General features: G+C 41.5%; 1 protein-coding gene across 1 annotated transcript in view; it reads right to left on the reverse strand.

Moving 5' to 3' along the window:
- Positions 1-22786, reverse strand: part of LOC146196441 (nose resistant to fluoxetine protein 6-like) — a 52817-nt gene that overhangs the window by 25484 nt on the left and 4547 nt on the right. Inside the window, exons 2-6 of the mRNA XM_084597016.1 lie at positions 9236-9447; positions 4855-4966; positions 3511-3595; positions 1645-1733; positions 890-1075 (exon numbers count right to left, since the gene is read on the reverse strand). Coding sequence (XP_084453142.1) covers positions 890-1075; positions 1645-1733; positions 3511-3595; positions 4855-4966; positions 9236-9447 — 684 coding nt within the window. The remainder of the gene's footprint in view (positions 1-889; positions 1076-1644; positions 1734-3510; positions 3596-4854; positions 4967-9235; positions 9448-22786) is intronic.

A 22786-nucleotide genomic window follows, 5' to 3' on the forward strand; every position in this document is an offset into this window, starting at 1 on the left:
AAATCACTTACTTCTATCACCGAGTAATAAAAATTGATTATCACAAGATTTTACTCGTTTGATCAGAACAGTACGTCGGAAGGATTGTTCACGCCGTTTCTCCCGCAATTCTTGCAAAATGATGCGTGGAGTACAAGCTGTCTTGGCTCTAATCTTTGAAAATCTTTTTGTCTTTGTCGCAGCGCAAAAATTGGAGGGATGTCGTAAGTCATGGCTATATTGAACGTTTCTTTTCAGCGGTCAAGAATATACATTTATTCGTACATACACTGTGGCACCATACTACTACGTGGTGACGCCATTCAGCCGCATTTCACTCCGTACACGCCACCACCGGCCCACCCACCAGTGCTCGGCCACATCGCCTGAAAACTACCACCTGCCAAGCGCACGCTTTTGAGGAGGACTAAAATGTATGCCGCTCGTGTTGGCGGAAGTGACATAGACATAAAGCCCCGCTCTAACATAGCCGTGAGATACGTGCCTGCATGGGCTAGGCATGGAGTGCCGGACTCGTATTGCAATGGTCTCGCTGAGCCCAAATCTCATTAAAAATTTGTAGCTCCGTTTAGTATCTGAAGAAAATTTGCCCATGACATGTGACCATTTGAGGTCACACAAACGGCCGACCAGTCATTATCCTGCCATATTACCTGCCAACAGACCCCAGCTAGAGGCATGCTTTTTAGGTGGACCAGACAGACAGACATGCCAACATGCCTCCTCACGGCGTAGAATTATGGCATTGGCCAAGCACAATCTTCCATGGGGATGTTCGGGATGTTTTGTACCATTCTGGTGCATGCTGACGTATTTTTACTCAGTTTTAAAATTCCCGTATTAAAACGACGCAAACAACTTAAGAACATCGCATACAACCAATACCCACACCAGCTGTCCGATATGGTCTGTCCGCAGTGACCAAACACAATGTAGGCCAAGGAGAAAAACCTCATGCCGTGAAGAAACTGAAGAGCGTATTGGTCGGCATCAGCCTTGTCGGCCACCTTGAGCAGCAGCTGGGTGTTGGAGGTTGCAGAGAACGCCTTGGAAATTTCATACAGTGTACCTGCGCGTGAATGCCATAATATAAGCTGACACTTACTGATAATGAAAATGTAGCTAGTGAGAAATTACTGCTGAGACTAGACAAGAATAACGCACTCTGCTCACCTGCCCCCCCCCCCCCCTCCCTATAAAATATACTGAAATGGCAGGCACAATTCACAGTCTGTTTAATAGATGGGAGAAGTGACACTCCTAGAAGTTTCTGGTTATTAACAACACCTTTGAATAACGCGAGTTATCTTTGTGTTTTTTACCCTTTGAAGAAGCTGCTCTAACGAAAAGTATGAAGATATTTTATAACTGCTTTCAGTAGGATGGCAGTGCATATTCAAAACAAACACAACAATATAAACCAGAGTCACGTCACATTACGGCACGAGAAGAGCCTCCACATCCTTCTTCAAATACTCAGTGATAGCTGCACGTTATGCCACAAGAGAAGCCTTGGGAATAAAAAACAACCACCAATTAAAGCACATTAAAAACAAATAATGCTTTAGAATAAATGACTTAGGCGTGTAAAAAAAATGCCTGCTTATAAACGCAGTTGAAATGGAAGCACCATGCACTTACAATGGTCTTTTTTCCACTGTGGTTTGCGCTGCGCAAAGTGCTCCACCACCGTTCCAGACATGACGGCAATTATTAAAAGAGAAAAGACGACCCTGGAAGAACCAAACAGCATTATTTTGATGAAATATCACCTTCCAACTTAACCTAAATTCAATGAAATGTCTTAGATGACGGAGTCCTAGATGAATTTTCTCGATATCTGCAGGAGGAAAATATAAAATATATTTTGTCTTTACTGCTGTGCATTGACGCAAAAAAATCTTCTGTTACTGACAATATCCCAAATTCGTTTCTTAATGGTATGGCGAATGAATATATTCTCTACAATAAATCCCTAGCTACTAGCGACATATCTGATGAACAGAAAACAGCTAAACTGATTCCAATAGATAAATCTAGAGATATTGTTACGTATATACCCGTGAATAGGACGACGATGGACTACAGTGCGAGGGACGACGAAGCTGAAGCAACGGTTGGTGCTTGCCTGAACACCTACGTCTCTCACCACCTGTTGTGGTTTCCTGTACTAGCCTGCTGTCACGTATTATTATTAATAACCCCGCAAACTATACGTCCAAATTCTCTAACTTGAACGGTATGCAAAATCCTAGACCCTTTTTTACTCAAGCACATTTTAACCTATCTTGAACAAAATGAATTATTCAACAAAGATCAGCATGACATGGCAATCTTGTACGCTGTATTGATGTTGTTTGCGCCATGAATGTAGTACATACACCTATGTTCCTAGCTGACTTATAACGTCCAGGTTAACAACGTACAAACTTGAGTTTCCGCGCTTTAGGTATCATGACACGTGCTACAAGTAATTTGACGATGAAAGATAGCCTCTTGTTTCTGCAAAAATCACTTGCCTTGTCAAGATTACATTTGTGCCTTGTAGTCTTTGTGAGTGTAGTCTAGAACTCTTCGACGATTACGCATTGTGACGTGATTAAAAGCGTAAAAAAGTACTTTATTCGGATTCTCTACGATGGGCACTTAAGGACGCTAAACGTTCACTACAGTCGCCTGTTATCCTTAAACCTTGTCTCACTCTCTACACGATGCGAGTGATGAGACATTGCTTTCTTGCACAAATGTTTAATTGGTGCAATTGATTGTTATATACTCTGAGAGTCGCGCTTCCTTTCAATGTGCCTATACCAAACGCCCGACGCTCTCGGCCATTCTACGTAACCCGTGCCAAGTGTATTCAACCTATAATGAGCATCCAACTCGAGTTCTATTCAACAATTCTGCTTTGTTCCTTAAAAATGCTGGCTACATTTTTGTGAAAAATATATACGCTAAATAAAATTGTACGCTAAGCAAGCTTTCCTCTCTCCTTGCTTAGCTTCTTTTAGAGCATTTATTTTTATTTTGTCTTACTTGGACGGGGACACAATCTCACCTACGCTTGTCCCCATATATGTATTCGATTTGGACATGTGTGTGACGGTCAGTCGCAATTCATGATTATTGCATGGATGCTTTATGTATCACAGTGCACCACTGTTCAGATAGAACTACTGTTTGTGACACTTAAAGTACTAATAAATAAATAATAAATAAATAAACACTTTGCCTATGATTACGGGTGAGAACAAATAGGAAGGCGCTTGTTAAATGATTAACGTTTTAGCATTTAACTGCCTCACGTGATGGCAAGGCCCTGTTGTATTAAACGGTTGCCCAGTATATGTAATAGTCATTTAAGAACGCTTACCTCACAGGCGCACCCGCGCGGCAAATTAATTCAATTCACGCTGGTACAAAGGTCCAGTATAATCCCCCCCCCTCATTATAAAGAATAAATTTTTATTGGGTTCACCTTCACATAAAATTATGTTTAAAAAAGCTTACGCAATGGCTATTTGCGGGTTACTCCAGCTCTCTGGTTCCACAGTCACACAGTTGGACACCTCCACACGCACCAACGGCAGCTTCACTGTAAAAGGGAACACAAAAAAAAAAAAAAAGAGAAGCAGCACTATACATGATATAACTTCTTCGTAATATTTTAGTACGGGCCTGATAAGTTATAATTCTTATTAAGCTCATAATATTTTCTTACATTCAATAATGTTTCTGTCTCCATGAGTTAATGTGTACGGACTGGGATCGCTGATAATAAAAAATTACAAGGGTTCAACGCTGCTGAACCAAATATTGAGCGAAATCATTAGCTGCCGGAGACCGAGCGTTCTACATTTCTTTTTATTCTTCCTCAGCCCACTTATAAAGCCCCGCTTTAACCAACCCATATGAACGTGCCTTAGTGGCCTATAGCAGTAACGTGAATGCCATTGTCCTAGCAGGCTGATTCTGACATAACCGTCCCATGTGAAACGAAAGACCCAAGCTGGCAGCTCCTGCCAGCCAACATATAGTTACAGCCCATGTGATAAATGAAGATGAGGAACTCGGGGGTAGTTGGACGAAGGAGAAGGGAGTGGGAGTGGAAGTGCCGCATGTTTCGTGTGCGCCATATCTTGGGCTCAGAAAGGTTTTGTTACATAGAGGCAAGAGTGTTACAATATAAAGCCCCGCTTTAACCAAGCCGTATGAACGTGCCCAGCTCTCACCCTAGTGTCACGTGGGGTGTGACATTGGTAGCCCAGCTCTCACCCTAGTGTCGCATGGGATGTGACGTCACAGCGTGACGTGGGTGCGGCCGCGCCACGTTGAAGGCTCGAGACCTAGATTAGTATTGCTTTCGCAATAATATTGTTGTTGAGAGCGCACCCGAAATTTGTCAAAAACAGGTTTCGGATTTATTGTTTCCGCATGGAAATAGCGTGCAGACATTCTTCATTTCGAGCACAAAGATGTACAGATCATTGAAAAGCGACCGCTATAGCATTCATTGAAGTTGAGTATATGTGACGGTACACAAAGAAAAGGTCACAGCGGTTGGGGGAGGTAAATAAATAGTATTTGATCTTCACGTGCTAAAGCGATCATATGCCCTTCCCTACTTGACCAACGCTGGTTACGGGGTTCGCTAAGAACACCGGTCGCGAGAGGTATATGTGGTGAACTTGGACCAGAAAACCGTGCCGAGTTTAACATTTCTAATACATTGACTTTTAATTCTTGCTTCTACGTGCTATTGCCTCATGTTCGACGCATCCACTAAGAGACATGCCCAACGCGTCCTCAGTTTCTCGTAGTGTAACGGGAAAAAAATAAATCGTGTCCACATACCTGAATCAACTAATGCTTGCAGATCTCGTTGGCTACAGTCGTCAACGAAGCAAAGTGCAATGCGAAGAAGTGGAAGTTCCGGGACGGAGAAGTAATCCTTGTAATATATTAACTGAAACGAAATTAAATGGATGACAAACAAGGATTACTTCTAGAGGTCAGAATATTATAATACTAAATATTTCAGATAGTAGTATATAATGGAAATGATTGCCAAATATATTTAGTTAGTAACGTAAGCATGACCTAAAGTGACTGCGCAGACCAAACGATCACTCTAATGAGCCAGGAAAGTTAATTGTAAATATCTTTATTTTGGTAATCGTCGGTAGCGCAGTCCGAAGGTGTATGCTTTCGCACTTCCTCCGAATAAGTTGCCCGTAAATATCTATTTTGTTTATACGGTGTTTTCACCAGTTTCGGATGCATGGGCGATCTACTGTCGACCCGTTGGGTTCGTTTGTCTTCGCCGCTTACTTCGCCATAGCGATTTCTTTATAGCGCGTTGCACAATTACCGGCGCGTGTAGAATGCTTCTCCCAGCTCAACCTAGGAATCCTCGCAGCTGAACTTTCGCAAATAAATGGCATTTTCTAGTTAGTATTTTTTATTATCAAATTTGTTAGGGGTACTTTCCTGATTCGATCAGAAGAAGTCAGATGTTCCGACAGTATGCGGCGGTGGCGATGCAAGACGAGCCGCTGCCCCAGCGATGGCACTGACATCGCCGCCGCCGCATACGATGGGAACATCAGACTTCTTCTGATCGAATTAGGAAAGTGCCCCCAACAAATTTGGTAATAAAAAATACTGTCAAAACGACAAAATGCCATTTCGGTGCGAAATTTGAGCTACGAGGATTCCGCGGTTTAGCCGGGAGAAGCATTCTACAGCGCGCCGGTAATTGTGCAACGCGCTATATATTCGCCTCTAAAAGTCGACAAAATGCAACAGCGGAAACGTCAAACACTTCAAAATTGTTTAAGTGCACCGTGGCCTCGTGTAAATTATATGCAATATCAGAGTGACCAATTCATTTCTTTCTTCAGTGATCACTCGACTTCTAATATTAATTACTATTTATTTTCTGTGCAGTCCCATCTTGAGGGCAGCTACTTCGAAAACAACAGCAATGCGGACGACCAAAAGCTACTGAAAGGAAACGCTGCGCCATCCATCTTTTCGTAGTATGTAAGTTGCAGCATAATTTTCATTAGTGATGGCTTTTTCAGTGCATTTCATTGCTGTTGATTTCTTATAATACTGGCTCTTCTTTGTCCTAAATTTCTTTATATACGTTACCGTTCCACAACTAAAAATTTTTGATGTTTTTGACTGTCTCCAGTAAGTATTAAATATGAATTTTCTATTTACTCTATAGTTTTGGTTCTCCACCCAAAGACGCCGAAAGAAAGAAGCATGTCTATTCTACCACTTGCAGCGAACGGTGATCCGGATCTTTCTGCAGATTTTAATGTTCCTTCAGCGTCACACCTAGATTTTTTTGAAGTTTTATGACGTGTGTCGCAAGTCTATTTTTTTTGTCACTGCACTACACCTATTGTGCATTCTTCGATAATTTCTATATACATGGTTTGTTGTAAAGAAAAAATAAATATTGAGTTGACGGGACTCGAACGTTTTGCTAAATTAAGCTCAAAAGGCGAAAATTCTTCGTTTTATTGGGAGTTTTAGTGTCAACAATAACGGCTGCGGCGTCAGGAAACATTTTCTCGCAGGATAAGAAAATACTGTTTAAAGCCGCCTAGCCGAGGTGGCTACTGAACCGGAGTACCCGGATTTGAACCCGACTGCGGTTTCAACATTGCAGCGGAGGCGAAACTTATATTGCGCCCATGTGCTGTGCGATGCCAGCGCACCGTAATGAGACCCAGGTGGTCGAAATTGCTCCAAAGCCCTTCACTAGGGCGCTTAATTCCGTCTCCCTTTTTCACTGATTGTCTACTTCATTCTCTTCGGAGTGGCTGAGGTGTCCTCCTGCGTTACCGTGCCCCTTAGTTTCCTATAACCACAATTATTGTTTTAAAGACTCCATAAAGGGCCCAATTTATATGAACAGGTTTCGCAAAATATGCAGTATAGCACTGGATGTCGTAGATGCATCCCTCCTCTCTAATGCCCATGTTAGGACGCCGTAGATATCTGAATAAATCAATAAATAGGTAAGATACACGCGAAAACCACACTATAGCACAGTGTGATTTTCCACGCTATAGTGTGGAAAACTACACTATAGCGTGATTGCGCCCTATTTAGAGCAGATGTCTCTCCCACAGCCCTCACATGAGAGCCGTGCTCTGCCAGCTACAACCATTTTATATCTGCAATGTTCGAAATATCATCCTCTTTCTCTCTACCGCCCCCTGATTTGCTTACCTTAATTCTTTTGGAATCCAGTATGTTAACCCCATCAACCATATTTTATCTTTTTTTTTTTGCATTACATGCCATTTCTTCCAATTTCGTCTTGATTTCAACTATAATTTCATCGCCCCACGTTTGCTGCGAGACACACTCTGTTCACTTCCTGTCAGTTAACTTTACACATACCGTTTCATTTTCTATATCTGGCCCCGTTTAACTACATTTGTCAGCTTCCATATTTCTGGCCATAAGTGAGTCCCGTTAGGATAGATCCGTTAATATAATGTTGTCTTCTGTGATACAGGTAAACTGCCATTCGTTACCTGGGAGCACCTGCCAAATGGGCATTATTTTGTTTTTACTCTACCTATTTCACTCTCGTGGTTCGGATCTGTAATCATTAGCTGCCGTAAGTAGACTCCTTCTCTTATCACTTCTACTCCTTTTGCAACTATTGTAGACTGATTTTGTTTAGAAGCTATTAAACATTAGTTTTCTGCATACGAATTTTCAGACCGATCTTTCTGCTTTGACTGTTTCGCTCGTTTATTCTGCAATTCATTGCCGGTGTTACTTAGCAAAGTAATATCACCAAAGAATCACAGATTATTAATATCCCTCCGATCACCGTTATTTCCAAATGTTCCCAAATTAGTTCTTTGTTTCCTCCTGCGTACACACGCGCTGAATGCACGCACGGTGAATACACGCACGGTGTGCACACGCACTGGCGATCGTGCCTTCCTGTTGACGCCATATGTAGGGAATTGATTATTTTCTTGGATACTATGGTGTCTGTGTAGGGCTATTGATATATATATATATATATATATATATATGGCTGTTGTACACCATGGCTCGTTATTCTCCGCAGAACGTCTGAGATTTTGACTCAGTCAAATACTTTCTCACAACCTTTGAACGCTAATTATAGGGGTTGGTCATATTTGGCGCTTTTTTCGCGCGAATATCATTATTGGTTCGCAGCACGTTTAAGTAGATGATCTGGCAGCGTGCTCAAAACATGAGTGCCAACTGTTCTTGCAGAGGTGAGCCAAGCACTCCATGACCTAGGGGATGGGCTGAGGTAATATAGGGAGATTGCGTTGTCGGCTTAATTTTACAAAAAGCCTGACTGATCCTTTGGTTCATATAACTCTCAGGTTGTCCTGGTTCTATTAGCAACTACAGCAGTAAACACCCCGAGTATAGGCAATACATAGTGATGACGGCTGCTTCAGTAGCGCGTACCCCAATGCATCCTCTGAACCCCTCCGCCCTTTTCTACGGTTTGATTTTTTTTTTTTTAAGCAGCATCGGGATATTTTTATTGTGATTGTTAAACTATGTATCAATTCAGTGCACAGAGTGATGTACATGCTGCTGAGGATTACTAAAACACGCTGAATGTTCTGGTTTAATCTAACGGTCCACAGAGGGTTGACATCATTTTGCCATTGCAATGATTAGCGCATGGCTTATTAGATAATAAAGGAAAATAGCTTTCTATTCACTTTATGTATCCCCTCTATACACCTCCCAGTGCGTCTTGAATATCAATAGAATTAGAAATTTGTACATTTCTAATCATTTTGATAAGTCGGTTGCGGCTTCAGAAGCAACTGTACTGCGTTCTTTTTTATCCGTGTGTCTGAAACGCAGGAGCCATTTTGTTGCTTTGCGCTCCATGTAGAGTTATGTGCTAGGTTCTCCTTTTTCATGGTAGATAATGCACGAGAGACTAGAACATTATTTGGTAAGACTGGCTTCAGAACAGCCAGGGTTTATTATAAAGTATAAAATGCAATATACGGACCTGCCTTTATTTTGTTTGTTTGGTGGCATGAAGTAAGCTGCCCTTTTAGAATCCAAGCGTCAATATTTTATGACTGGCCATAAATTGCTTACATCACATATTTTGCAGAGAACGTACAAAGGTTTCAGCAATTATTGTGATGTGTTAATTGTTCCATACATATATTTACGAGGGGTTTACCTTCGGGTGCAATGCAGAGGACGCGGACATGATCCTTTCCTCAATGGCAGTGCCGTTCGTAAAGTAGATATATAGGTTACAGTATTGGCCACGTGTGAGGGCGCCTCCGAAGCTGTCCAGCACGACGGTCTCCAGGCACTCATCGAAGGCACCCATGTCAGCACGGGAGCCCTGCAGTAGGCCATTCGGCAGCTTCCCAGAGGCGTCCAATACTGTAATGAACATTAGGGAGCGCTAAGGAGCGCTAAACATCGGGCAGAAAGCAGTCACAGGCGCACTACCAGGCTTAGTACGAGCTACACCGACCGTGCGCCTTAGCGCGTTATCCAGTTGTACAGTGAGGCTACCCGGGACCTATTTGGGAATTATTGGGAGTAAAGGTGCATGGTTGTTACAGCAAGCTGGCGTCACCATTGCTTACTTTATCCCACCCTCGCTTTTTTTCGGACTACTCCTCTATGCTTCCTGAAATAAGTGACATCAGATCTGGCCCTTTTGCAGCATCAGTTTATTTATTTTGGGAATTCAGAACAGCAGCGCCACACTCGTATATGCTATTTTTGATTTGTAATTTCTGATTCTTCCTCAACAAAAAGATAACGTACTGGTTAAAAGTCACGAAAACCAAGAAACGGGAGCGAGGACGAAGGTAAGAAAGAGAGGTGATGGGTGGCGGCAGAAAGAGTCAAGTTCTCTCGCTATAAGGAAACATGATACAAACGGTAGTGATAAAAGAATATTAGCAAGGCAGACGTTTAGATTCCAGTAAGATATTTTTTTTTTTGCCTTAAAACAGATCTTTGGATGTACCCAAGCATGGTAGCGGCAAATAACAATCAGATACGGCTGCTCAGACTAGGGGTGAAGCTGTTGCGAGTACTTCTACACTCCAGCAAAAACCACCCTCTCGTCATGATGAAGTGGTGGCAAAATAGCAAGAAATGTTCTATTGATTTCTGTTCACCGCGGAGTGCGCAAAAGGTAATAAAAACCTAACCAGACCAGTGAGTGACCACAGGTGACTTTAGCATGGTGCGACAGAGTACATATGTAAAGAATACAATAGTAACGCAGGTAAAAAACAAACAAACAAACAAAAAAATACAATATAAATCAGATCAACAGAGCTCGAAGTTTGCGGTTTACGATTTTTTTTAAACAATGCTTCAAATAAACGCCGACAATGATGATTTCAACGCTTGGTCATCAGTTAAGCGATTCCATTCTTCGGCTATTTGTGAAAAAAAAAAGAATACATAAAACAGTTGTTATATGCGGTAAATGAGGTTATTGTACAACTCTGTATTTTTCTAGTAGCATAACCGGAAGAAAAAATTTGTATCTCCGTGAGATCTAGTTATAGTGGCCGTTATTAAGCTGAATATGCGACATCCGGTTACTTTGCGTTAATGGTGACAGGTTTGCTTTTGTTAAGAGCTCTGTTACTGAACTACGTTCAAAACTATTGTAAAGGAACCGGCCTTCTCTTTGCACCATTTCTATCTTGTTAATGCTAGTTTTAATGAAAGGGTCCCAAATTACGCATGTACAGTCTAGTATTGGCAGAATTACAGTTTTATATGCGAGTAAGCAGACAGCTGGTGCAGAAATGTTAAACGTTCTCCTCAGAAAGAACAACTTGGAATTAGCAACAGCTACTACATATTCAAGCTGCTTAGTCCTGTTGAAGTCCTGTTGAAGTCCTGTTGAAGTCCTGTTGAAGTCATTAGTGATCCCGAGTCTGAGGTACTTGTAATGCGTTACTTCGGATAGAAAAAAATATTAGCCCCGTAAGGAAACTTAGTCTTTTGTGTGTAATGGACATGGAAACAGTTTCGTCAAATTAATCTCCCTTTCCCATACTTCACACCATCCCACAACTTGTCGAAAAGCATCGTTTAACTTCTTATTGGTCAACTCTGTCTTCTATTTCGCAGAAAAATACACAGTCATTAGCATAAAGCTTAACCCTAGCCGGAACACCTTGCAAAACATTGTTAATAACCAAAAAGAACAAATGCGGTCCAAGTACCGAACCCTGGGAAACGCCAGTGTCCCCTGAAAGTCGTTGAGAATAACGGTCTCTAAAAACAACAAATAGGGCTTGTTTTTTTTTCGATGTATGCTGTTAGCTAGGTAAATAGTCGCGAATGTTTCAGTATATTGCTCAATTTATGAAGAAGCTTTTTGTGCGAGACCTTGTCGAAAGCTTTTGAAAATACATAAAAATTACATCTATTTGCTTCCATTTGCTAATTGGGTTGTGGGTTGTGTTGCTTTCGCGAAATTATGCACTGTTAGACCTAATTGCGTAGTTGTAGGGAATCCTTTTCTGAAGCCGTGTTGACGGTCTGTTAAAATAATATATTTATCCAAAAATTCAGCGATATTCTTGAATTCGAAGAAGACTTCCAAGAATTCTGCGTATTATCCAAACCAGTTCTCACATCTTCTTCTTCTTGGTCCCTAGTAATACCAAATAAATAAAGCAAGCGTCGCATACCAATTCTAATTACTGCAGATCTACTGCATGGCGATAATTAAAAATACTTGTTTATTCAGAACTCAGAGATAACAAGAGACCTCACCATGTATACCACCCGTTTCACCAACAGATGGTGCACACCTACGGAAAAGAAGTATATGTGCCTTTTATTGAATAATATTCAATATTTCCGTTCTGTTAAATATTTTATTCCTTCGAGAACAGATGTTTTTCGCCTTCTAAAAGCTGCTTGAAAAGTTTTAGAATTTTAAAATATTTTGTTTCGTATGCAAACTTTTTCTCATTCAAATTCTACTTCTTGAATCAATTTTGTCCAAAATACGCAGGAAGCTTTCCACGAGTTTTTTATATCACACACTAGAACTTTTTTCTAAGCATGAAATACTTCCGAATACCAAACTGGATAACTTTCATTTATGCCGCTTTTTAAAGCGCGAGATTACTAATAGCACGCCTTTTTTTTTTTTTCATAAACTGGCTAACTCAGCCACGAACTCTACGAAACAAGAAACATCAATAAGTGGCATATTAAAACATACAGAACAACGGCCTTCAAACACTGGAAAATACATTTCCACGTCTCTTGAATTCCCTCCATTTCAATAATATCCCACTAGAAATACATCCTACAAAACAAAATGTTTGTATATTTCTAACTGAACGACACTTGATTGTGAAAGTAAAAATTCTACATGGTGATTTTATTTTGCATGTGAATAATTGTGAATGTGGTTTTATTACTGTTTTTGTGACCAATACATGTCATGTGCTTATGCAGTTTTCTGTGATACATGTATTGTCTTCAGAGAAGCGTAGCTTTTTGGGCCAGTTGGTGCATAGTTGAACCAGTGAAAACAGGACACATTCACAAGGAAGGAGTGCACGAAGATGACGCTGAACGTGCCCTTTTTTCGCTGGCTCACCTTCAACTATGTATTGTCTTTTTCTAAATATGATGTACTGCTTTTGCTGCCAAAGCCAGCGGCTGGGTTCCTGGAGCTTTGTCAAGCTGCCCTAGAGGCAGCTTTTACTGTAGGCACCTTCGCACCATCTAGTTTGTGATGGTAAAATAAACATTATTATTATTATTATTATTATTATTATTATTATTATTATTATTATTATTATTATTATTATTATTATTATTATTATTATTATTATTATTATTATTATTATTATTATTATTATTATTATTATTATTATTATTATTATTATTATTTTGCCTCTTTAGAGAGGAGCACCTCAAATCGTCCTAGTTAGTTGTGGTGTTACGTTCGCAAGCGTTCCATTAAACCAGATTTGAGTATTAGCTTAGTTGACTCTAATGGTCGGAAATTCGGGATGTTGCCGACAGTTTTGCCCACCATTTTTCCTCCGTTTACAAACATCCACATTGTGATTCCGTTTGCCTCCCATCTGGTGCACTATCTAATTCCGTTCTCTTTGACGAGGAGTTGATAGCTGAGAGTCCTAAGCTTCTGAGACCATCTTTGTCTCCTGGACCTGATGGCATTCCAGCCGCCATAATAAAAGCCTTCAGTTATATATTTGCACCAGTACTGACTGCCATATTTAATAACTGTTTAATAAATGCTGCCTTTCCTCGCGTGTGGAAAATGGCACGCGTGTTTCCTGTCTTCAAGTCTGGAAACAAATCTGATGTTTCCAATTATCGTCCGATTTCTCTTCTATGTGCAACCTCTAAGCTTTTCGAATTAGCTTTGCACAATGCACTTTCCTTCCATCTCAAACATATCATAGTACCGAATCAACATGGCTTCATATCGGGTCGCTCTACTTCTCGTTTATGACATATGCCTCTGCAGCAGTCCTTCAGAAAGGTCAGGTTGACACTGTGTACTGGTCCCTTTTCAGAAACAAGATGCATCAACTTATTGATAAACACGTCCCTACTATCACCATCACTGAAAACCCATCGTCGCCATGGTTCAGCAAAGAGCTGAAACGCCTCAGAAACAAAAAGAAAAGACTTTTTCGATCTGCAAAATGTTTTGACACCGCATATTCATGGGAAAGATATTATTCTGCAGAAAAAAAACATTTTTATCCTTATCAGGCAAAACTAAATGTACATTTTTCTCGTCTGTTCTACCTTCTATGTTACGCACTAACCCCCGCAAGTTCTGGAAAACTGAAAACCCATCACATTCTAACCCTCTAACATTACATGATGACTTCAACAACCTTATCACGGAACACGAATCTAGCCATGCTCTTAGCAACTTTTTTTTCTTCAGTTTTTACAAGTGAACCGGACGGTGACCTAGCAGAATTCCCAGCTCTCGCTCACCCAGTTATGCCGCAGATTACATTTGATGCTAATGGCATCATGAAACTCATTGAATCATTGAAACTTACATCTTCATCTGGTGTCGATGGCATGAATCCTAAAATTCTAAAAAATACTAAAAACATTGTAAGTGTTATATTGTGCCACCTCTTTCAGCAGTCCATATCAACAGGTGTCCTTCCACAAGATTGGAAAGTTGGTAAGATCGTTGCGGTCCCCAAAAAGGGCTCACCTATTTCATGTGAAAACCACCGCCCCATTTCCCTCACAAGCGTTTGTTCGAAACTAATGGAACATATTATTTATTAGCACGTCTCCACAAATGTTTTTCATACTAACCAGCATGGCTTTCTGAAAGGACGGTCATGTGACTCCCAATTGTCTCTCTTTATTAAAGACCTAAGCTCAAACCTAGACCGAAATGTTCCTACTGACACTCTCTTCCTCGATTTCGAAAAAGCTTTCGATAAAGTACCACACAAAAGAGATACTTCTAAAGCTATCGTGCCTAAATCTTAACCCGTTAGTATTGGAATGGCTGTCTAACTTTTTGACTAACAGAGAGCAATTTGTCTATGCTAACAATTGTTCTTCCCCTCGTAGCCCGGTCATTTCAGGTGTTCCCCAAGGTACAGTCCTGGAACCCTTGCTTTTCCTTATATATATTAACGATCTTCCTTCCAATATTTCCTCTACTATCCGCTTATTTGCTAACGATTGTGTATTTACCGCCCAATCACTAACAGTACTGACATTGGCATTCTTTAACAAAATCCTAACCAAATCGAAGCTTGGTGCAAACGTTGGCTAATGTCTCTTAATATTTCCAAAATATGTTTGATTTCGTTCCATCGTCGGCAGATGCCCATTCCTTCTAAATACATTCTTTTTGGTTCTGAAGTGTCGTCCGTCTCTTCCTGTAAGTATACTTGGGTATTACTGTAACGCAAAGCCTAACATGATCATCTCATGTCATGAACATCGCTAACGAGGCTAATCGTACCCTTGGTTTCATACGGCGCAATCTACGTTTTGCCACCCCATCCATCAAATCATTAGCATACATAACTTTTGTCCCTCCTAAACTAGAATATGCTTCATCAATATGGGATACTCACCAGTCTATACCTTTCTTTAACCTTAGAAAAAATACAAAATCGTGCAATCCGTTTCATTTACTCTGTTTATTCATACTTCACTACTGTGTCTGCTTTAAAATCTAGAACCAATTAACTTAGCCTTGAAGCCCGACGGAAAATTTCTTGATTGTGCCTCTTTCATATGTTTTATCATTCATCTTTAGGAGAATCAGTCATATCACCTGCTTATCGCCTCTCAAGCCGTAATAATAACCCTAAAACCGTCTACGCTCCCTCCGCAAGAACTACCGCTTATTATCGATCTTTTTTCGTCACGTCATCCCGGCTCTGGAATGATCTACTACAGGACGCCGTGCATCACATCAACGCCATCCATTTTAAGAACGCTATCAAGACCATTGTAGTTTAACTCTCATGCCCATTCCTCATGTAATGCCCCATACCAGGGGCCTTTGAGGTATCAAATAAATAAATAAATAAATAAATAAATAAATAAATAAATAAATAAATAAATAAATAAATAAATAAATAAATAAATAAATAAATAAATAAATATGAGCAAAGCTTTCGACGTTGTTACTCACTCACTACTTCTTGAAAAGCTTCTACTCTCTGACGTCGAAGTCTCACTCGTAGCCCTCCTATGCAACTATCTCCTTGGTCGCTCCTGATTTGTCAGTGTCAATGGACAGACCTCCTTCGTTTACCCTGCAACCAGTGGAGTTCTTCAAGGTTCTGTACTAAGCCCGCTTCTCTTCTCCGTTTTTATTAATGATGTTTCCTCGGCAATCAAGAACTCCTCGTTTCTTCTTTATGCTGATGATATAAAAATATTCAAGGTATTACATTCTTTTCAAGATTGCTTGTTGTTGCAATCGGACAAATCTGCTTTTTCTGATTGGTGTGCGAAGAATCGACTACCCTCAATTCTTCCAAAACTAGGGTTGTCTCATTTACTCGTAAAACACACAGCTTTCTCTACCATTATTTTGTGAATTCTGTGCTGTTGGACAGGGTTGATGAAATTAGTGACCTTGGTGTACTTTTTGACCGCACCCTCAGCTTCTCCTCTCATACTAAAAACATTGCTCAGCGGGCTATGCGCACACTCGGATTCTTTTGCAGACTTTCAAGAGAGTTCCGTACTCCACTTCCGTTCTTAAAACTGTACCTGTCCATATGCTTGCCGCTCTTGGAGTACACGTCGGTTGTTTGGAATGGCACTTGCAAATCGAACTTGGACAAGGTTGACAGAGCACAAAAAACATTTTTACGGTTATTTCATTGTCGCTTTCCTTGCGCAACTTCCCCCTCTCGCTCCACCAGGAGCGCCCAACTGAATCTTCCTTCTCTTCACTGCCGTCATATCAGAGTTGATATCATTTTTCTGTACAATCTCCTTCATGGCCACATTATGTGCCCTCAGCTCTTAGAGTACATCCTACTGCGCGTTCCGCGAGAGACCATGAGGGAATTCAGACCATTTCAAGTTTCTCCGTCTCTTCATTCCCATTCCCCTCTGGAGAGGATGCAGTGGTTATTTAACTCTTTTTGTCCTCACCTTGACATCTTCCAAAACTCGCTTTGTTCATTTCATCCTTCATCCAACTTCCTCCTGCTGCATCTTCTCCTGCAGAGCTCGGTCTCGCTGCTCGACCCAGCGCGGATTCAGCAGACCGATGCGCATGTGCTCTAGCATCTTGTCGGCAGGGATCTTCTCGCCCGTAATGGGAGAGATGAGGTACTGCTCGGCGCTCGGCTTGGCAGGCTTTCCGCCCTTCGGGTTGTAATCTTTGCGCACCACGACCTGCTCTGGGTTGGGAGGCAGCGGTGGCAGCTGCGGCGGGGCCTCCTTGGGAGGTTGCGGCGGAGGGCTCGGTGCCCTGGGGGGCAGGTTAAACGGTGCCCCTGCCGCGTTCGATGTTGATGTCGGCGCAGAGTCCTCTTCCTTGTCGCTGTCAGCCTCTTCGTCTGACTCGACCTCCATCTCAACTTCTTCACCTTCCTCCTCCATCCTTTGCTGCGCCAGCACCCTCGAACCCACCTCGTCCGGGCAAGTGGGCGGCGGTAATAAGCCCTGCTCGTTCGGCTGGTAATCGACAGTCTCAACCACCACAAAATCGTGCCAGTCGATCTGCGCTTACTGCACCCGCTCTCGCTCGGCCTCCTCCTCTTGCTTGCGCTTCTGCGCCTCCTGGAGCTTGGTCCATTCGACGCGGTAGCGCACCTGGTCCAGAATCACCTTAGCGTCCTCGGACTCGCGCTTCAGTTTCGCAATCAGATTCTTGCCTGGCACAAGGATCTTAGCGTACTGCTCCAACAGTTTCATGAAGTAGTTAAACAGGCTGTGCTGGGGCCGATTGCCGATTGTTGGCTTGGCAGGAGCAGGCGGCTGTTCTGGCGCTGCTGGTGATGCGGGCTGCTGCTGCGGCAGGTCACTCGGCGGCGCGGCAAAGTCGGCGACGGCGGTGGTGGGGGCGCCTGATGTCTCAGACGTCGCCGGTGCCGCGTCTTCTTTAGGGGCCGATTCCTCCATCGGAGGAGGCAGCACGACCGCGTCCTCCACGGTCGGAGGCATCGTGGTTTCTAGCTTGGTTTATAGCCCGTTGTATTCTAAATAGTACTTTACCACATATAACTTCCACTTTCTAGCCTAAAATATTGTATTTACTTCACTTCTTGCTTTTTCTCAGATTCAATGCGGTCTGTGACTTGAACTGCTTTTTATTCGTTTCTTACTTATATTTTAACTTTAAACTTCATATTCGAATCTTACTGTCCCGCGTTCAGTTATATTTCTTTATTGTATTTTCCTGTATTTCTAACCTGCATTTTAGGTACCACGCACTTGTTGCGACTGGAATGGTTGTTTATTTTATGTATATTTCTATATTACTATAATCAGTGTCAGTTATTTGTTGTTGTTTTTTTCTCTATATCTACCGTTCTTTTTTTTTTTTTTCGTTCGTTATGTACTTAACAATTCTCTCACTGTGTATATAAGAGATGGTACTCATTGATTGCTTTATTTCCGTGACACTTTTCGTCTCAGTTTCATTTTATGTGTTATTTATTTCTTATTTTGTGTTCTCTCAGTGTGTGCAAACTTTTTTGTGCATTTTCATTTTTTCTCTTTTTTTTTTATTTGCGCTGAGCACGAATACCTCATTGATTGCTTTCTTTCCGTGATAATTTTCGTCTCAGTTTCATTTCATGTGTTATTTATTTCTTCTTTTGAGTTCTCTCTGTGTGTGTAAGCATGTTTGTGCATTTTCATTTTTGTTTCTTTTTTTCTTTTGCGCTGCAGCACGAAGACCGCATGGTTGTTCCTGCGCACGTTAAATAAATATTGATTATTATTATTGTTATTATTATTATTATTATTATTATTATTATTATTATTATTATTATTATTATTATTATTATTATTATTATTATTATTATTATTATTATTATTATTATTATTATTATTATTATTATTATTATTCAAAATAAGCTGTAGATTGATTTGATTTTTTTTTCCTAATCTCTCAAGCAACGGGAAAATCTTGTCCTCTCACCTCTTAAACTTGGTTACTCCAGGATTGCTTACAAGAGCCCCATGCACAGCTTGCAACCAAAACTTTTTCACTTTAAACTTGTACAAAACTGCACACGGGACACATATGCCCCAAAATTAAAAGTGTTGCAGCTTTAGACGTGAACCGAGCATAAGCGTATAGCTTGTGCACCTGACTGGTTTAGGGAGACTTTAAAGGAACATTTCGTTTTGGTCGCCGCTATTCGCCACCGCCATTCCGACAGACGAGGAGGTTTGGCGGCCTGAACGCAGTGGCTTTCTTCAGAGATTATGTGATTTTTAAAATTTGTTTACCTTCAGTCAATAACTCACAAAGACATATACACAAGCCTTTATATTTATCGAGAAAAGAGAAATATAGGTTGTGTCACAGCGTATCATGCATGCATTAGTTAGAAAAAACCGGCTCTTGACATCTGCATTTATTTTCTGCGGCAAAAATTTTATTCTGTCTTGAATGAGTTAACGTAAGAACAGCTAGTGTCATTTGGATTCAAAATGTTTTATTCCATTAAACGCTCTCTTGGTGTATGTACGAGCTATCGTAATTTTTTTTTTGTAACTCAAGCGTTTCTTCAGCCCTAGATAGCTGAGCAATGAAGACATCGAATCTCATTTACTGAGGACAGTGATGAGGATGCTTTTTTTTCTTTTATTATTCAACCTTGTCATAAGTCATATTATAAAAACCCGTGTAAATAATTTTCCGTTAGGAACCGGAGAAGGCTCCTGCTCTTATTGTTGTCGGTGAGCCACTTGGAGAAGTCCTCTTCCCTTGTTGCGGTTAGTCCCACTTTCTGCAGAATATTTATCCTTGATGCCCTTGTCCCTGCACACGTCCACAGCAGGTGGCGAACATCCCCTTCTGCAGCTGGTGTGGAACACTTCGGACATGTGGTGGGTCCGATGCATTCTTCAGATTCCCATCGGCATGTTACCGACGGAGTAAGGGCCGCCCCAGCTCTTATCCTTCTCAGGGAAACCTCCTCCAATCTCGTTAAGTTATGAGGAAGGGGGAAAGTGCACGGAGGAATGAGAGCACGTGTACTTTTCCTTAAAGAGGATGCTAAGAAGGGAATAGCGGAGCGGGCATCAAAAGGGAGCCTGGTGGGAGGTGAATTAGTGTTTGCAACTTTGTGTGTGAGGTGGTCAATGTTTTTCTGCTCAGCGTTATGAGCATCGTCTTGTCTCCAATGTATCTGAATGCTTATCTTTGTTTTTTTATTGAGTGCAGTGCGTGCATTTCCTGGGTTACACATAGTTTCTTTGTCACTTTCTTCAGTTGTTTTACGGCGGCTAAGGAGTCTTCAATTCAATCACCCCTTTGTCCGAGGACTGCGATCTTTAGGATACTTGGCAGCTGAAGTTCGCAGTCCTCTGACAAAGGGGTGATTGAAATATTTGGTGCAAAGACCGATAATCAACACTCATAAAGATTACTTCCTCTCCTAAGCATGAAATGTTCACGGACTCCGTGTCAAGCCTTGTAACCATCGTGAGTGGCCGCATAACCATTGCGTGATCGGCAGGGCCGAGCAGTATTCTGCTGTGACGTATAATTTTTAAAGCGATCGCTATTCGCCACTTTTTCTACCTCTGCTTTCATCAGGCCCAATTGCTCGCACGCGCAGAAGGTGCATAAAAACGTTAAATTTTCGGGATGGCCCACCTGAATTGGATGTCAGCACTGAGATGAACATGGTCAAATCAGGTTAGACAGCAATTTAGGTCAAATGCAGAAGAAAGTCAGATTTCGGGGGATGGCCCGCATAAATTTTGAAGTTAACACTGAGTTGACCATAATTAAATTTGGTTTAGCACCAAGTTTGGCTGCCTACGGACCAAATTAAATTTGAAGTGCCTGGTGGCGCAAATTTTGGAGATGGTACTCGTAAATTTGGAAAGAACCACTGATTACACGATAGTCAAATAAGGTTGAACACAATTTTGATAACATTCGCACGGAAGCAGACTTCAGGGTTTAGGAGGACCAAAATTGCAAATGGTCAACGAGAATTTGGAAAGCACCATTGATTTTTGATAGTCAAATTGGATTGGGCAGCAGTATCGGTTAAATTTGGACAAAGTCAAATCTCGGGGCAATGGTAGCCCAGCGTTAGGAGATGGTCCACGCAAATTTGGAAAGCGTCTTTAATTTGGTGATAGTTAAATTATGTGGCATAGTCTTTTGAGTCAAATTCGGACGAAGGTAAATTTCAGAATTTCGGTATCCGAGATTTTGGAAATGGTTCATATAAATGTGGAAATCACCGCTGATTTCGTGGTATTCAAATAGGATTGGGCAGCACTACCGGTTCGATTCGAACAAATTCAAATTTAGTGGTTGGTGGCGCAAATTTTGGAGTTGTTGTCACGTAAATTTGGAAAGCACTATGATTTGGATATAGTCAAATTAGGTTATACAGCAATTTTAGCAACATTCGTATAAAGTCAAATTTCGGGGTTCTGTTTGCCTTAATTATGGTAGAAATGGTCCATGTAAATTTGGGAAGCATCACTAATTTCGTGATAGTCAAATTACATTAAGCACCAATATCGGTTCAATTGGGACGAAGTCAAATTTTGGGGTTGGTGACTAAAATTATTGACATGGTCTGCATATATTTGGAAAGCATCACCAATTTGGCTTGGTTTGGTTTGGCAATCGTCAAATTTTGTTAAACAGCAATTTTGTTCAAATTCGAACGAAGTCAAATATTGGTGATCGGTCGGCTAAAATTTTGGGGTAGCCTGTCTCTGCTAGAAAGGCGCCACTGTCTCCGTAGTAAGATCAGGTTGGACAACAATCGTGGTCAAATTCAGAAGAAAGACAATTTTCGGTTGGCAGCTTACTTAAATTTTCAAGTCGCCACTGACGTGGCTTGCTGAAATTAGGTTGGACTTCAATTTTGGTCGAATTCCGACAAGGTGAGTCCAGGAGTCTAGGTGGTTTAGAGGGCCGAATATGAGAATGGCCCTGATGCATTCAAGGTCACCAGTGAATTAGCCATGCTCAAATAGGTTTGGACACTACTTGCGGTCAAATGTGAACGAGGTCAAATTACGAAGGCTCAAGGGCAAGAGTTTTTGTGTCCCACCTTAATTTATGAGATCACTATTGAATTGACCATACTGAAAATAAGTTGGACACCAATTTCAGTCCAATAGTACTAAGCCGGTGTTTCATAGCCTAACAAAATCGTATAATGTTTGTACGTCCGCTTCTTGCAGGTGCACTCCGAAGAAAAAGGCAGATACTGGGCGCTTCGTTTAAAAAAAAAAAACTACTTTCGTTTAAGTTTAGTTCATAGGCCTAAAGTGATTTTGACTATTAGACGCCGTATTGGGAAGCTCCGGAAATTTCGCCAAAAACGCACTTTACAGGGACGTCTTTTGGGCTCTGAGCAATCTGCAAAAGTGTGTATAGGAAAGGAAACCTGCAGTATTTTTCGCACTTATTGCTGGACCCCGGAGCCACGTTATAGGGGATGGAAAGAAGGCTACAGTGAAGGAAGGAAAGATTTACCGTATTGGATAGCAGCGGAATAATGTACGCCAACAACTTGCTTTTACGTGCACTGACATCACTTTTCCGGTTTCTCACCACGTCGGCTTCAAGTCAGGGTCCAGTAATTTTAAGCGGAAGTTCGCAAACTGGCCAGAATTCCACAAGGAGAGCGTGTGTTCCCGCGCATGTGCGTGAAGTCTGCCCGCTGCGTCTGCCCTGGAAAAGGGGATCAACACACAATCGCTGTCTTGGTGGGCTGTTCGTGCGACCTCGTTCGCCCGGAGATTGCCAGCTACGCCGCTGTGTCCTGGAAGCCATTGGTAGATGATGTCATGTCCTCCATTTATGACATAGTGATGACGTGCCGCCTGTGGGTTGGTGTAGCATTCACAAACTCTTATTCTTTTGTTAGAGGTATGTCAGATAGCCCTGCATGTACAAACTGCGGGTGCGACGAGATCCCCATATACAGTGAGAAAAGACAGTGTCTATGCCGTGCGCTCGAGCTTCTAGATGGACGCTTACTGACTGAAACTAAGATCCTAG

The sequence above is a fragment of the Amblyomma maculatum genome, chromosome 3 (assembly GCF_055883805.1).
Source record: "Amblyomma maculatum isolate TAMU_Amacu chromosome 3, ASM5588380v1, whole genome shotgun sequence".
NCBI lineage: Eukaryota > Metazoa > Arthropoda > Arachnida > Ixodida > Ixodidae > Amblyomma > Amblyomma maculatum.